The following is a 15,467-nucleotide window of genomic DNA, read 5'->3' on the forward strand; positions in this document are numbered from 1 at the left end:
ATACTTGATTAAAACCTCCTGACTCCTCCAGCAGGTTGTCTTGCCCGTCACAGAAAGAAAGGAAGGAGCAGCCGGGACCATCAAGTGCTACTGTGGGAGGACTGGGAGGTGCTGAAGCACAACTTATCTCCATTAAATTGAGTTGGGGAGTGAAGAGAAGCAGAACCGCATCTCTCCGCACTTTCCCGAAACAGACAATGCACTATGGCGAGTGAGAAGCTGGGGGGCAGGGGGTGACAACACACACAGGATGGGAGAAGGAAGGGGTTTTCTCAGCCCTCCCACCCTGGCCTTCTCTCTCCCTCTTTCTCTGGGCAACCAGGATACAGAAGCCACAAAGCTAGGATCATAATTTCTGCCCTCCTCCTCTCGCAACGTCCAATCACAGCTCCTGCCCTTCTCCCACACGGCTGGCGTCTTGCTTGCACGGAGGCAGAGGAAGGCTGAAATGGCTGAGACAGTAGCGACTGGCAGGCCCCCGTTTCCCCCTCCCCCTTTGCAAGCTGTACCCATCGGCTTCAGCCCATGAAGGAGTCGCCCTCGTCCTCGTCAAAGTGACACTGCTGCAGCACTTTGATGTGGTACTCGTAGATCTTCAGCGCGGGTCCCAGACGGATAGACAAGCCTGTCAACACGTCAGTGCGCTGCATCAGCAGCAGAGACTTCCCATCGATCTCCTGCAGGGGGCACCAAAAGGTAAGAGGGTAAGAGGGCGCGGGAATGCACAACATCAGAAATCTAGGATGAGCTAACTTGCGACGAGAAGGAGAGAAACATCTACCTTGGGAATGTGATAGGTCAAGCTTTCTAAGAACGGAGTTGTTTTGCAATTGCGCCTTCAATTTACACACACATTTACAGCATCCCATAAAGTCTCAGATAGCAATTAAACATAATTTTTTATAATCTCTGTATTGTTTTCTTTAAGAATTAACACCACTCCGTTGGCTTAATGCCCAGTGACCAAAGGACACACCAATTCAAGGGCTCAGTCTCCAGAAAACACTTAGACTTCTGCAAACTTTTAGCCAGAGGGAGTTTTATACTTGGGTAGCCACCAACGCAACACTCACCTTTGACCCTAATGCAGGGGTGTCAAACTCAATTGTTATGAGGGCCGGATATAACATAAACATGTCACTTGGTTGGGCCTGGGCCCATGCCTCGCTAGCCCAGATCAAGAGTGGGGGGGGGGGGCTGCCTCAGCTGGCTCGTGGGCTGGATAAGAGCTCTCGGGGGCCGGATCCGGCCTGCGGGCCTTATGTTTGACACCCCTGCCCTAATGGTTACAATTAGGAGATAGAGCAGCACAGCTTTAAAGCAAGAAAGGCTAAATAATACCCACAGAGACCGCCAAGCCCACAAGATGCATATCTTGTCTACTCCAGTCATCTGCGGAGGACCTGCTTTGGGGGTACCCCGCCATCTGAGGCATGACAGTGGCATCCCAAGGAAGGGCCTTCTTTGTCATGGTGCCAGAACTTTGGAACTCCTTCTCTAGGGAGTTTCATCCGTTGCCTTCTGCCAGCAGGTGAAGACCCTGTTTCATTAAGCATACGCCCAGCAACTCTTATTGGCCCTCTTTCCCTGCTTTTGTGGTTGTGCGTTTTTAAAAAAATCGTTTTACATACTATTTTAAATGCTGTTTTAATGTTCAAATGATTTTATGTTTGTCACCTTGGGGACCTTACTTGGGTGCAAAGGTGGCATAAAAATGTTTTAAATCAATCTGTTTGCAGAACCCCTGGAGAGCCCCCTAGTACTGGAATCTGAGCTTGGCCTCTGCCAGGGACACTCTAGGGCCGTTTTGGCGAACCTATGGCACGCGTGCCGCAGCCGGCACGCCCAGCCCTCTCTGTGGGCATGCACGGACCCGTCGCATCTGCCTAGGGCTGTGCCGCGTTGCCGTGGTGAGGGCGCTGAGGGCGATGCTCCTTCTCCCCAAGCCCATTCTCCCCAATCCTGCGCTGGCGCCCTCCCTCTCCTTGCACCTGGGGCAAGCCCCTCCCTCTCTCAGCTGAGCTGCCACCGCAGCTCAGCTGTTTGTTGGGGCTCCCCGCCTGTCTTCAGTTTGGACCAGGAGGATGTGGCCAAGCACCTTGCCACGCCCCCCCTCAGCTGAGCTGCGGGGCAGCTCAGCTGTTTGTTGGGGGCCCCACCCGTCTTCAGTTTGGACGGGGGAGGCTGTGGCCCACCTTGCGACGCCCCCCTCAGCTGAGCTGCGGGGCAGCTCAGCTGTTTGTTGGGGGCCCCACCCGTCTTCAGTTTGGACGGGGGAGGCTGTGGCCCACCTTGCGACGCCTTCCTCAGCTGAGCTGCGGGGCAGCTCAGCTGTTTGTCGGGGGGCCCGCCGGTCTTCAATTTGTCTGGGGCCCCGCACGTCTAAAAAAGCATTTAGAAAATTCTACAACATTTGCAGACAATCCTACAAGTCATCAGGAAATCTACAAGGAATTTTCTAGCATTGTAGCAGCTGCAAAGGTGAATTTTAGTAACAGATTTTTACAGTTCGGCTGTCGGTAAGATGGAGACAACCCTGTGTTTTCTTACTTCTCCAGATAAAGCCAAATTTGAAGAACTTGATCTTTCCTGCCTACACTGGTTAGATTTAGAAAATCTGGAAATGGAGCTAGTAGAATTTCAAGAAAGCTCTATCTGGAAAAATAAATTCTATGACCTGCGTGAAACACTTGAGAAGATAGAAGGGATGCCAAAGGACAGCACAGTTAGTTCTGAAAATGAAATCCTTAAAAGTGTGGAATTCTCTGCCAAATAATTTTAAGTCAATGAAAGCACTTGGGATTGCTTTCCTTACTTTGTTTGGATCATCTTATGCTTGTGAGCAGCTGTTTTCAGCTTTGAATTATATCAAATCTGACACCAGAAACAGGCTCACAGATGACCTGAGTGCTGCATGTGTTGCTCTCAAACTTACAAAGTATGAGCCAAGGGTAGACAAATTATCAGCATGCACACAACAGCAAAAATCACATTAATTGTTCAAAAAATTTGCCGATGTCCTCAAAGATGTCACAAAAATGGTGAATTACATCATGGCTCGTGCTCTGAATTGTCGACAGTTTCAAGCTCTTCTTGACGAGGTTCAGGCACAGTATAGTTTACTTATGTACAATAATGTACGGTGGCTGAGCAGAGGACGAGTCCTGGAGAGATGCATGCCAAATGCAAACTTTTACCTTTCAAAAAAAAGTTGTTTGTATCATTGAAAGCTCTGTTATTGTGTTTTTCTTTTAACGCAAAATATGTGAATGTTTGAGTTGTTTTTTCTAAACTAAAACCTCAGTATTCAGGTTAAATTGCCGTATTGGCACTTGGCGATAAATAGGTGGGTTTTGGGTTGCAGTTTGGGCACTCGATCTCTAAAAGGTTCGCCATCACTGCTCTAGGGCAAGGGTTTTCAAACTCATTTGTTACGAGGGCCGGATATGACATAAATGACACTTGGTCGGGCTGGGCCTTGCCTCACCAGCCCAGACTGGGACTAGGGTGTGTGGCTGTCTCGGCTGGCTTGTGGGCCAGATAAGAGCTCTCAAGGGACCGGATCCAGCCTGCGGGCTGTGTGTTTGACACTAAACTGTTTTTTAGGCCAAGGTCACCAGCAGGTGCCACAGGGCCGAGCCTTGGTTAAGGGGAGGGGGCTGCAGAATCAAATTCAGAGAGAGATACAGAACCTCCCCTCTAAAACTGCTTATACCATTGGTCTATCAAGGTTGGCATTGTATACACTGACAGGCAATGGACTCTTCAGGGTCTGTCTGTGTCTCTCACCCCAGCTGCTACCTGATCCTTTTAACTTATGACACTGGGGTTGAACCTGGGGCCTTCTGCATGCAAAACAGATGCTCCAGCACTGAGCCCCCTCCCCAAACATTCCAAACAGAGGGTGGGGCCAAAGAGACACCTGCTTGAAGGATTGGGGAGGGCAAAATGGGAAAGACAGAATTCTGAGGGTACACAAGCGAACATCGAAACCTCTGTGCTCTGAAAACATGTTCACTATGTTCCAGTCAGAGGAACCCAATACCTTTCCAGGGCTGATTTCAAGGGAAATGGTTCTGCAGATTTACAGCAGAAGCCAGCTCTGCATTCACAGTGATGGCTGGCTGGGGACTGTGACACTTCACCTTCAAAGCTACAATTTTTTTAAAAATTGAACTTGCCTTTGGGGAAAACCAGTACTGAATGTGAAATATTAAACTGAATGAAGGTGCAGGCACCACTAGCACTTAAAAAAAAGCCTGTCTGAAGTTGGGAGGAGGGGAGAATGAAGAGTGGGGCAAGACGGATGACTCAAGAGCTGGAATGCATCTTTTATAAAGTGAAGGACAGAAGAAGCCTGGTTCATCCTACATGAGGAAAGCTGTGGCAACTTCTGTTTTGAGTTACGCTAGCATTTCACTTTTAAAGCACATGGCTCTTGCAATCCCTGCTCTATGATATTGTAAGGCCCGAGCTGCCAGGGCATTATATATGCTCAGAGTCCAGCTTTCCCAAATCTTCCATCTTAATCAGTTCTCACCTGCTCTTGGAAGGCAGATGCTTGCTCAGCAAACCCAGCTTCTGTGAAATAATCCACAACATCACTGACGGTCCATTCCACTGGGTCGGAAGGTTTCTCCTTCACCAAGCTAGGAGGAGGAAGATGAGAAAAGGAAAGAATTCAGAACCACATGAGGAGCTGGGACCCCTCACCAGCAGGTGAACGTGAGAAAGAATATACGCAGAAGGATCCAGCTGACAGAACGGACTTGCCTCAAGTCGGTCATACCCAGTTCAAAGCTACGGTCAGTCTACATTAAGCCTCCAGTACCTAAGAAGGAACATTCCCAACAGGAGGGGCTCCAAATGGTATCACCACAGTCGATTCACACATTACCCTCTCAATGAGGCTACCCAAGTGTTACAGCCATACTCCACCTGTTCTGGAACCCAGAAAACACTTGCTTCCTTCAGCGGACAGTACAAGTGGTGGCAGCTGCAGAAGCATGTGTAACTAGATCCCTCCCCTGTGGTGTAATGGTTAAGAGCGGTGGACTCTAATCTGGAGAACCGGGTTTGATTCCCCTTGCCTCCATATGAGCGGCGGAGGCTAATCTGGTGAACTGGATTTGTTTCCCCACTCCTACTCACAAAGCCAGCTGGGTGACCTTGGGCTAAGAGTTCTCTCAGCCCCACCTACCTCACAGGGTGTCTGTTGTGGGGGGGGGGGAAGGGAAGGTGAGTGTAAGCCGGTTTGATCCTTCCTGAAGTGGTAGAGAAAGCCAGCATATAAAAACCAACTCTTTTTGTCCCATGGTCCCAGAAAACAGAGAAGATGCTACTGCTGCCATCATACACTGACCTTTTTCGGGCAGCAGTAACTCCTTACTCAAGCAGTAACTTCTGTTTCCTGATCATGCAACAGGTGAGACTCTGCTGCCAAAGTGAGCAAAAGTACTGTTGCCCATAAAAACTAAGTGCTGCTGCCACCAAGTATTGGATGGTGCAGTCAAAACAGCTCTGTCCTTATTTCTGTACGTACAGGACAAGGCCAGGTGATGAGCTAGTCTTGCAAGCTTCTCCAGGAGGCCCCTGCACCCACTTATGGGAGAAGGGAGCCTGCTTCTTTTTACTAGAGTCCAAAAAAGCAACAACAACCAAAAAAGATGGAGGGGAATTCAAATATTCACAGATGCTCATTAAGGGGTTCACGTGTGAATCGCTCACCCTTAAAGAAGAGGCTTCGGCACTGAATGAATGGTTTATTTGCATTTAGCCATAGGCCATTACAAACATGTAACGGATACCACAGATACATAATAAAGGAAATACAAGGTTAGTAAAATTCTGAATTGATAATAAATATAATAAAACTATACTAAAATATACATAATAAAACTATGCTAAACTCAATGCATTCAGAGAAATAATAAGTAAAAATTGTGGTGGTGTACCAATCGGCCAATGGGACCTAAAGGTAAAGGTCCCCTGTGCAAGCACCGGGTCATTCCTGACCCATGGGGTGACGTCACATCCCGACGTTTACTAGGCAGACTTTGTTTATGGGGTGGTTTGCCAGTGCCTTCCCCAGTCATCTTCCCTTTACCCCCAGCAAGCTGGGTGCTCATTTGACCGACCTCGAAAGGATGGAAGGCTGAGTCAATCTTGAGCCGGCTACCTGAAACCGACTTCCGTCGGGATCAAACTCAGGTCGTGAGCAGAGCTAGCAACCATTAAAATCAACCCGAAGGTTCAGCTCTCTTAGCAACCATATTGGACCTTATTTTCTTTGCCCCCAGAGCATACAGGGAAGTCCTTGAAGAAACTGTTTCCGCACTAGGGGAAGACTTACGTGCAGCTGAATGGTCTCCCATCTGCCTGGATGCCAGGTCTCCCAGGAGAGGAGGGCACAGAAGGCTCAGTACCTGCAACAGCTGGCGACACTGTGGGAGAGAGAGAAACGGAAAGCGGTCTTGTTCTGGTTCATCATAACAGGCTTTAACCAGTTCATGGATGAAGCCAGAAAGTGTATAAAGTGCAAGGGTGGGGGCTACTTTGGCCTTCCCAAGGCTGGGGAGGAGAATAAAAGAGGCGAGCTCTGACTCACAAAAAGCTCATGCTGGAATAAATGTTGTTAGTTAAGGTGCCACTGGGCTGTTGTTTTATTTTGCCACAACAGACTAACAGACCACTACTGGGAAGAAGAATACCAACCAGCGTGGCGTAGTGGTTAAGCGGAGTGGTTTGGAGCTGTGGACTCTGATCTGGAGAACTGGGTTTGATTCCCCCACTCCTCCACATGAGCGGCGGAGGCTAATCTGGTGAACCGGGTTGGTTTCCCCACACCTACGCATGAAGCCAGCTGGGTGACCTCGGGCTAGTCACAGTTCTCTTAGAGCTTTCTCACCCCCACCTACCTCACAGGGTGTCTGTTTTGGGGAAGAGAAGGTGATTGTAAGCTGGCTTGATTCTTCCTTAAGTGGTAGATAAAGTCGGCATATAAAAACCAACTCTTCTTCTTCTATTCCCAGCCCGCAGACACTTGACAGTGCCCTTCTACCCAACACTCCAGTCTCCTTCCATGCCATAGGCTCAAAGCTACAGTTTATAGTATCTGGTTACAGAATTGCCGCAGGATACAGGAAAAACGACTTACTCCAAGAATGGCCCCATTAGCACCATCTCTAACACTTCCACCATCAGTAGAAAAGAGCAAGAGCCCAGTACCACCTTACAGACTAACAACATTTCTGGCAGGGCTATGAGCTTTCACGAGCCACAGCTCACTTCTTCAGATACAGCTAGCTGCCAGAAATTTTGTTAGTCTTTAAGACGCTACTGCTAGTGACAGACTAACATGTCTACCCACTGTGATCTACTTCCACCATCAGAGTCTTTTGCCACATACCTCCCTTCCCCCATCCCCTGGAAAGACTCAAGCCTTGCCAATTAACCTCATTAACTCTAGCCCACTCCTGCTTCCAGTTGCTCGGCCCATACCTGCTCTGTCAGGCTGCTGATAGGTGCTGCCATCTTTCTTGCTGCCCCCCAAATGCTGACAGGCACTTTCTCCAGGCCAAGAGGCCTTGTTGGTGTGACACCGCTCGTTCCCTTCGTGGTGGGGATGCTCGGAGCCTTTGTTCAAGCAGTGCTCCTCAAGGGAGTGCAGGTCTCTGGGGAGGGCACTGCTGGGCGGGATCTCTTTCCCACCGTGCTTGCTGTCCTTACAGTCCCCGTTCACCTGGCCTATCCCCGACCGGCTGTAATTGCTGGCCTCATAATCTTGGGCCACCTCTGAACCTTCGGACATGGTAGAGACTTCATCCTCTTCTTCTTCCTCTTCTTCTTCCTCCTCTTCACCTTTGGCCTCCTCGCCTGCCTTCTACGGACATCAAAAACACTGAGTGAAAACAACAGCTCTGGCCCTGCTTTCACAGCGCCACAAATTCGTCGCCCTCCATTCTCAATTCTTGGCTGGTTAGTCACTTTTCGTGTGAGTCTTTCCAAGCCCTAATTGGTGTCCAGACTACGGTGCAATCCTAAACACACCCCTCCTTGTAAATGATGCTTCAATTTCTCTTTCGACCTAATTTGCTTGGGGCAGAGGATGCCCTGGAACCACAGATGCTAGCCCAAAGTGCTACCGTACCATGCTCAATGGGCCCTTGAAACAAAAGAACCTCCTGACCCAGGAAGAATATTAAAACAACGTAAGAGAAAAGCACCACTTTATTTGGGGAGGGGCTGTGGCTCAATGGTAGAGCCTCTGGCCATTTGTGCATGGAAGGTTTTGCCTTGAATTTGCCTCTCTAGAGATGCACATTTTCCCCATCTGAATTCTCAGAACTCTACATGGGGTTTATTTTTAAGTTTTAAGAATTCGGATAGGGAAAATGTGCATCTAGAGAACAGCAAATCCCAAGCAAAAACCTCCCAAGCATAAATGGCCTCTGCTTAGTATGCAGAAGGTCCCAGGTTCAATCCCCGGCATCTCCAGTTAAAGGGACTAGGCAAGTAGGTGATGTGAAAGACCCCTGCCTGAGACCCTGGAGAGCCACTGCCAGTCTGAGTAGACAATACTGACTTTGACGGACCAAGGGTCTGATTCAGTATAAGGCAGCTTCCTGTGTTCATGTATTATGGAATGTGTCTACCTATATTTATAGAACCCTTAATAAATATTACTAGCCCTGTGACCAAAAGTTTAGCAAAATCTTAAAATAAAAAGGGCTTGTTTTTAGCTGGGCAGCAATTGTGGCCATTTATGCATGGGAGGTTTTGCCTTGGGTTTGCCACTCTAGATGCAAATTTTTCCCACCTGAATTCTCACACTTCAGCATGGGGGCTTATTGTTGAGCTTTGAGAATTTGGAGGGGGGAAATAATTCAGTGGGTAGCCGTGTTAGTCTGTCTGCAGTAGTAGAAAAGAGCAAGAGTCCAGTAGCACCTTAAAAACTAACAAAAATATTTTCTGGCAGGGTATGAGCTTTCGTGAGCCGCAGCTCACTTCTTCAGATGAGAAAAATGTGCATCTAAAGGGTGGCAAATCCAAGGCAAAACCTCCTGTGCATAAATGGCCACAATGGGTAGCAGTGTTAGTCTGTCTGCAGTAGTAGAAAAGAGCAAGAGTCCAGTAGCACCTTAAAGACTAACAAAAATATTTTCTGGCAGGGTGTGAGCTTTCGTGAGCCACAGCTCACTTCTTCAGATACAGCTAGAATGTGAATCCATCTGTCTTTAAGTAGAGGAGAGTGAATTCAGACAAGCATTGGTATGTAAATATTAACATCACAGACTCTTCTGCATACCAAACCTAATCCCATCACGCCTGCTATTCACATGTACACACTGTTAACATTTACATACCAATGCTTGTCTGAATTCACTCTCCTCTACTTAAAGACAGATGGATTCGCATTCTAGCTGCATCTGAAGAAGTGAACTGTGGCTCCCGAAAGCTCACACCCTGCCAGAAAATATTCTTGTTCGTCTTTAAGGTGCTACCGGACTCTGGCCCTTGTCTATAAATGGCCAGTGTCTCATGCCTGGCAAAGGCCAGGTTCTTGACTGGACTGGCAGAGCGGCCCCCTCCCCTCCCCCCCCAACGCCACATGAGTCTTCCCCCTTGAGCTCCCCCAGCCTATCACGTTTGCACTCATTCCCTTATGACTCCCACCACCTCCCGACCTTATTGGAGGGTTACAGAACCCTTTAGGTCAAAGCACAGACGGCCTCTTTGTTCTGTGTTTATACGGAGCCGGGTGCGGCGGCGGCGGCGTCGCGCGCGCTATCCAGCCCCCGGGGCCCCTGGGCGGCCTCCAACTTCTCTCCGCCGAGGGGCCCCGTGCAGGTGTGGGGGTGGCGGCGCCTGTGGGGGGGGGGAAGGCCCCTCCGCGCGCGCCCAGGGGGGGCGGCGCCAACCCCCTCAGCCGGTCCCCCCAACTCTCGCCCTCTTTTCCCATAATACTTCGGAGCCGCACGGGAGACGGTTGCCCCGCTCGAAAGCCAGGCGCCAATCCCAGCGCCCCCTCCGGCGCCAGAAAGATTTGATTGGGTGCCGCCCGTGGACTCTCTCCCCTCCCCTCCCCGACACACGCACACCTGCACAAGCGGCCGCTGACAACCTTTTTTTTGGGGGGGGGGCTGCCCCTCCCCCAAGTATTGGGTCTCCCCCCCCTGCGCGCGCACTCCAAGCATTCCGCTTCCGTCCTGGGAAGCCTCACCTGTTCCCCTCAGCGGGGGTTTCTCTCCCCCCCCCCCGCCCACGCCACACTCGGCCACCGCCTTGTCTTTCGCCCGCCGCCATATACCCCCCCCCAGCGCGCCCTGGCGGCCCCCCTCACCTTGTTCCTGTAGGGCCTGGCGTTGGGGGCCCGGGCCTGCGCGCCTCTTTCCGCCCTGGGCAAGGCGACGTTGCCGCCGCCGCCGCCGCCTCCTCCTCCGCCACCCAAGCGGGTCCTCTCCAGCCTCTCCTCTTGGAGCAGCCCCTGCGCTCGGCCCCGAGTCACCCGCCCGCCCGCCGGCGCGGCGCCGTCGCCGCCGAAGTAGCGCACGATTTCTCGCAGGCTGACGGGGGAGGGCTCCTCCTGGGCTTGGGGGGGCGGCGGCGGCGGCGGCCGCTCCCGTCCGGTCCGGCGCGGCGGCGGAGGGGGCGGCGGCGGCGGCGCGGCGGGCTCGGAGCGAGGCGCGGCGCGCTGGGAGGACCGGGGCGTCGCGGTGGCGGCGGCGGCGGCGGGAGCGCTGGGCGGGGAAGTGCGGGCCGGCCGCGGCGGGGCGGCGGGGCTGGCGGCGGGCGCTCCGCCTCGGCGGGGCGGCTGGACCCGCGCGGCGTTGCGGTACGAGATGCTCCCCTTGTAGCTGACGCGGAGCACGGCGCGCTGCTGGATGAGCTTCTCCAGCTCGGCGCGGGTGCGCTCCGGCTCCGGGCCGTGCCGCCGGCGCACCATGCGGCAGATGCGCTCCAGGTCCGGGCGCGCCTTGCGCGAGCGCAGCGAGTCGATGGTGTCCAGGATCCACTCCTGGTAGCGCGGCGCCTCCTGGCCCGGGGGCGGCGGCGGGGGCCCGGCCATGGTGCTGCGGCCGCCTCCCCCGGGGGCTTCGCGGCCCCCCGCGCGCCGCCGCGCCGCCCTGGCCTCGAGCCCTCGCTCGCGCGGCGCCCACCGGACACCCCCCCTCCCTCCGCCCGGCGGGCGGGCGGGCGCTGCTGCTGGAAGCGGCGGCGGCGGCGCGCGGGCTGGTCCGGCCAGCGCGAGCTCCTCCCTCCCTTCCCCCCGTCGCACGCGCCGCCGCCTCCACCACCGCCCGAGCGGGACCCGCAGCCGCTTAAGGAGGCGCTGTTGCCTCCCGTAGCCTCCCTACGCTTGGCGGCTTAAGGTGGAGCAGGAGAATTCCCTCCGTCCCCTTAGCGGCCGCGCCGAGGAGCGCTCTTTAGGTCGCCTCGGTCGGGAGCGGCCGCAGGAAAAGGCACGAGTCGCCTCCCCGTTTATAGCCGCGGGAGTTGATTCCGCTGGGAAGCGGGAGAGAAGTTGTCTTTTTTTCCTCTCCCCCGGCCAGCCGTGCTCCTGCGAAGCTGGGATTTGCTCTCTCGGCCCCTTCTTAATGTCTCCAAAATGGCAAAGCCGGCCTCTTCGACCCTCCCTCCCCCCACCCGCATCAATTCTGCCGCGGGCCCGGGCTGTTCTCCGAACCACAGCAAAGCCTCTCTCCCCCCACCCCCCCGTTGCTTGAAGGTCTGCTCTGCCTGCTTGCTCGTTTTCACTTCGTCTGCGTGGCCTGCAGCCGCAAAATGGGAGCGCCGAAATACAAACAACGGTTCGGAGCCTCTAGAACAGGCTTGTCCAAAGTGGGGGCCCCAGGGCCGCATGCTGCCCAACTCAAAACCGTCCACTTACTTAAAACGTTATGAATCGGCTATCGTTAGTGTCAGTGCATTTTACGTGCGGCCCAAGACAATTCTTCCAATGTGGCCCAGGGAAGCCAAAAGATTGGACCCCCCTGCTCTAGAGAAAGAACATAGGCCGGGGGGTGGGGGGGTCTGCTGGCTGCGCCTCCACTTCAGGCGACACCTCCCACTGCGGTTGGTCTGGCTGCACAGTTAGGACCGCCCACCTCCCAGGGCAATTACGTGGAAGTAAGCACTGCTGAATGACTTACTTCCAAGTAAATACAGCAAGGGTCAGGCAGCACTACTTTTAGTAGGTACAATGAAATGGGCTTCCCTGCACATACAGAGAGCCTGCCCTTCACCCATAACTGTCCTGTAGGCCTGGCCCACATTTTCCTAGAAATGTAAGGAAATGAGTCCAAGCTTGAAAGGGTCTCTTGCATTTATTTCCATTACTTGCCTGTTTGGCCAAGCCCCAGGTACACATGACATGATGAGGCAACAAAACATAAGCTGCTGTTCATAAATGAGAAAGTTAAGTATGATCAGCTGCTGCCTGATTCTATGGCTAAAACATGAAGGTGGCTAGACTTGGAAAAATTAGGATTCTCTGGAGCAGAGGCCTGAAATCTTACCAGCCCACTACTGTTATCTCACATGGAGGGAAGCCGCAGCACAGAACAGAGTCCCTGTATTCTCTCGTTGGGGATTGCAGTGGCATGGAAAGAAACAACACAAGAATGTTTGGGGCTTTTACTCTACACTCAATCTGAAATCCCTTATAGCTGCGGAATCTTTTCAGAACAAAACAAAAAATCAAAGCCTAGCAGATTTGCTTCTGTCTCTTGGCAATGCTGGGCCTCACAATAAACACAACATACCATCTATCATTCACGAAGCAGACAGCTTGACTAACACAAGTGAAGCTACTTTTTTTCCATTACACCACTTTCATCTACTCCTGGACCCTTCTTATGGGATCCATTGTCTTTGGCTAAACTGCCACCATCAGAACATAAGAAAGGCCATGCTGGACCAGACCAAGGCCCATCAAGTCCAGCAGTCTGTTCACACAGTGGCTGACCAGGTGCCTCCAGGAAGCCCACAAACAGACGACTGCAGCAGCATTGTCCTGCCTGTGTTCCACAGCACCTAATATAATAGGTTTGCCCCTCTGATCCTGGAGAGAATAGGTATGCATCGTGACTAGTATCCATTTTTACTAGTAGCCATGAACACCAGCCTTTTGGTATTAATGGTTTCCCTTCTCGCAGACTCTTCTCAGGAGATAACTAACCAAGTAGCCGCATTCTGTCTCCAGGCATGTGGGATACATAAATGGCTGACTGAGATCAATAATCTTATTCCATAGATGGCACTCCCTCCCCTTTTATAGCTTATTTCTTTTTTACTTAAATTTATTGTTATATTATTAATATTGCTAATCTACCATTAATACTCTTAATCTAACTTCAGTTTCATTGCATTTTACTTGTATATGGAGCTGATTCTGCATCGAAATAAATATTGATTGAATGGCTGACACTACCAGCTCTTTCCTTGCTGTGAACTCCCCCACACACTACTGGTGCTACATAAATTATAAAGTCAGTTTCCAACATTTGATTATATTCTGGCATGACCAAAAATCAGGATGGAGCTATGCAGATAAAGATACTAGACTATGTAACTAGAAGCAGGCTTGGTTCTCAAGTGAGATCCCCCCGCAACCAGGGCTATGTAACTAGAAGCAGGATTGGTTCTCAGTGAGATCCCCCCCACAACTGAACAGGGCTACATTGCACCAATGCTCAGAAAACCCTTGCACTATAACAGGTCTTTGCAATGCATGAGTCCTCCCCAGCCTCTCATAACAACAGGCATAATGCTAGCGCTATTAATGATAATCCTTTTTTGGGCCTGCAGCAAGGAAGAAAAGCAACTCTTTGCTAACAGGAAAATCCATGGCCCACATTTATTGTGGCTAGTCCTGGTGAGTTAGGTGACAGTGTAAAACTTTGCCCTCCAAACTTGCATATTTGTGGTGCTGTGTGAAATCATTATGACAACCTGAACACAGCACAGGCCACACAACTATAAATTAGGGACAGTCCATAGTGAAACGTTCTGTGAAGCTCAGGCAGGTAGCTCAAAGAGCTATAGCCCCAGTTCCCACCTTGTAACTCATCCAGACCAGTATCAGGTTTGTGTGCCTCCTTAGATTCAGCTCCTCTAATTCAATCACATGAATCTACACTGTGCAATTCTAAACTGGGGCAAAAATCTCTACTTTTCTTGATTCTTGAGTTCCCAAGTTTGGAACAAATACAAGGTATAAACAACTGTCACAGATAACAGGGACCTCTGTCTATCCCTGTAACTGATGGGGAACAGAGGCACAGGAAGAGGAAGTAATATGCCCATGTTCACAAGCTGAGTCAGCAACAGGAAGTGGTCAAGAGTGAGCTGCCTTCCAGTGTTTTTTTTTTTTAGCCTTCTTTGGCAGCCACTAATAAAGTACTCTGTCATTCAGATTTTTTTTAAAAAACAACCCCTATCCATATTTTTAAATACTCTTTATGTTAAACTAATGAGCTCTTCAAAGCCAAAGCATTTGTGCCCCAGAAGTTTTGTTTTTAAAGACTGCAACAGATTTTATAGCTCATTTACTATCTTAAGTTTTTCATTTGAGGCTTTGCTTTAAAACACCAGGCTAGAGGGTCCTGCTTTGTTGGCAATCAAAAAGAGGGTTTCTGGACTTCCTGATTACTAAGCGGTATGGCCCAAGAGTAGTTTCTCTCCTGTGTGCAAATTTCAAAGGACATGGATGCTAACAAATTTTAGGTATGCTCAATCTAAAAAGAAATGTCTGCAGATTCCCTTAAAACAGTGCTACAGATCACAGACCCAGCTTTTAAATCTTGATAATAGCTAAATAAACAAGGGGACGTTAAACTGCATAGTTCCTTACCTAGTGCAACAGAGCCAGTCTCAAGCAAAAGGTAAAGGGATGAGACGCATAGCAAATAGGTTTGCACTCCAACCCAAAAGAACATTCTATAGCATTATAACATCTGTATGTAGAACAGTTTCTGACACACCTAGGAGAGCCTGTGTGTTGTCACAGCTATAACTAAGTGCAGGACCTGTGGCCAGCCTCTTTGGCTATACCTTTTGGCACACCTGGTTTCATTTGCATGAACATGTGTAGATAATGTACATAGTCAGCATGATTTCTTTTAAACAGTCCTGTTCAAATCATTTCAGCTGTCCTGAGAATTCCAGTCCCCCCCCCCCCCATCCCTCTTGCCCCATTACCTACTCGGGCAAAGCCTCCCTGCCTTTTCATAACATCAAGGCGAGAATGAAATTATATAAGAACAGGGACCAAACAGGGCATCGGAGAAGCCAGAAGCAACAATAGTTTACAAAGAATTGGAAGAGGCTTCACTTCCCACTGTGCACACACATTTCTTTTGTTCCACTGCCACAACTGTGTGTGTGTGTTAAGTGCCGTCAAGTCGCTTCCGACTCATGGCAACCCTATGAATGAAAGTCCTCCAAAATGTCCTATCTTTTGACAG

General features: G+C 50.8%; 1 protein-coding gene across 1 annotated transcript; it reads right to left on the reverse strand.

Annotated features, from left to right (window-relative positions):
* Nucleotides 1–504: 504 nt before the first annotated feature.
* On the reverse strand, nucleotides 505–11,086 carry SAMD1 (sterile alpha motif domain containing 1). Its single transcript, XM_056859903.1, has 5 exons — nucleotides 10,343–11,086; nucleotides 7,501–7,882; nucleotides 6,353–6,443; nucleotides 4,541–4,649; nucleotides 505–677 (listed from the first exon to the last, which is right to left on the reverse strand). The coding sequence occupies exons 1-5, from the start codon at nucleotides 11,066–11,068 to the stop codon at nucleotides 519–521; spliced, it is 1,467 nt and encodes a 488-aa protein (XP_056715881.1). The 5' UTR covers nucleotides 11,069–11,086; the 3' UTR covers nucleotides 505–518.
* Nucleotides 11,087–15,467: the final 4,381 nt, after the last annotated feature.

Source organism: Euleptes europaea, chromosome 1 (assembly GCF_029931775.1).
Source record: "Euleptes europaea isolate rEulEur1 chromosome 1, rEulEur1.hap1, whole genome shotgun sequence".
In the NCBI taxonomy this organism is placed as follows: domain Eukaryota; kingdom Metazoa; phylum Chordata; class Lepidosauria; order Squamata; family Sphaerodactylidae; genus Euleptes; species Euleptes europaea.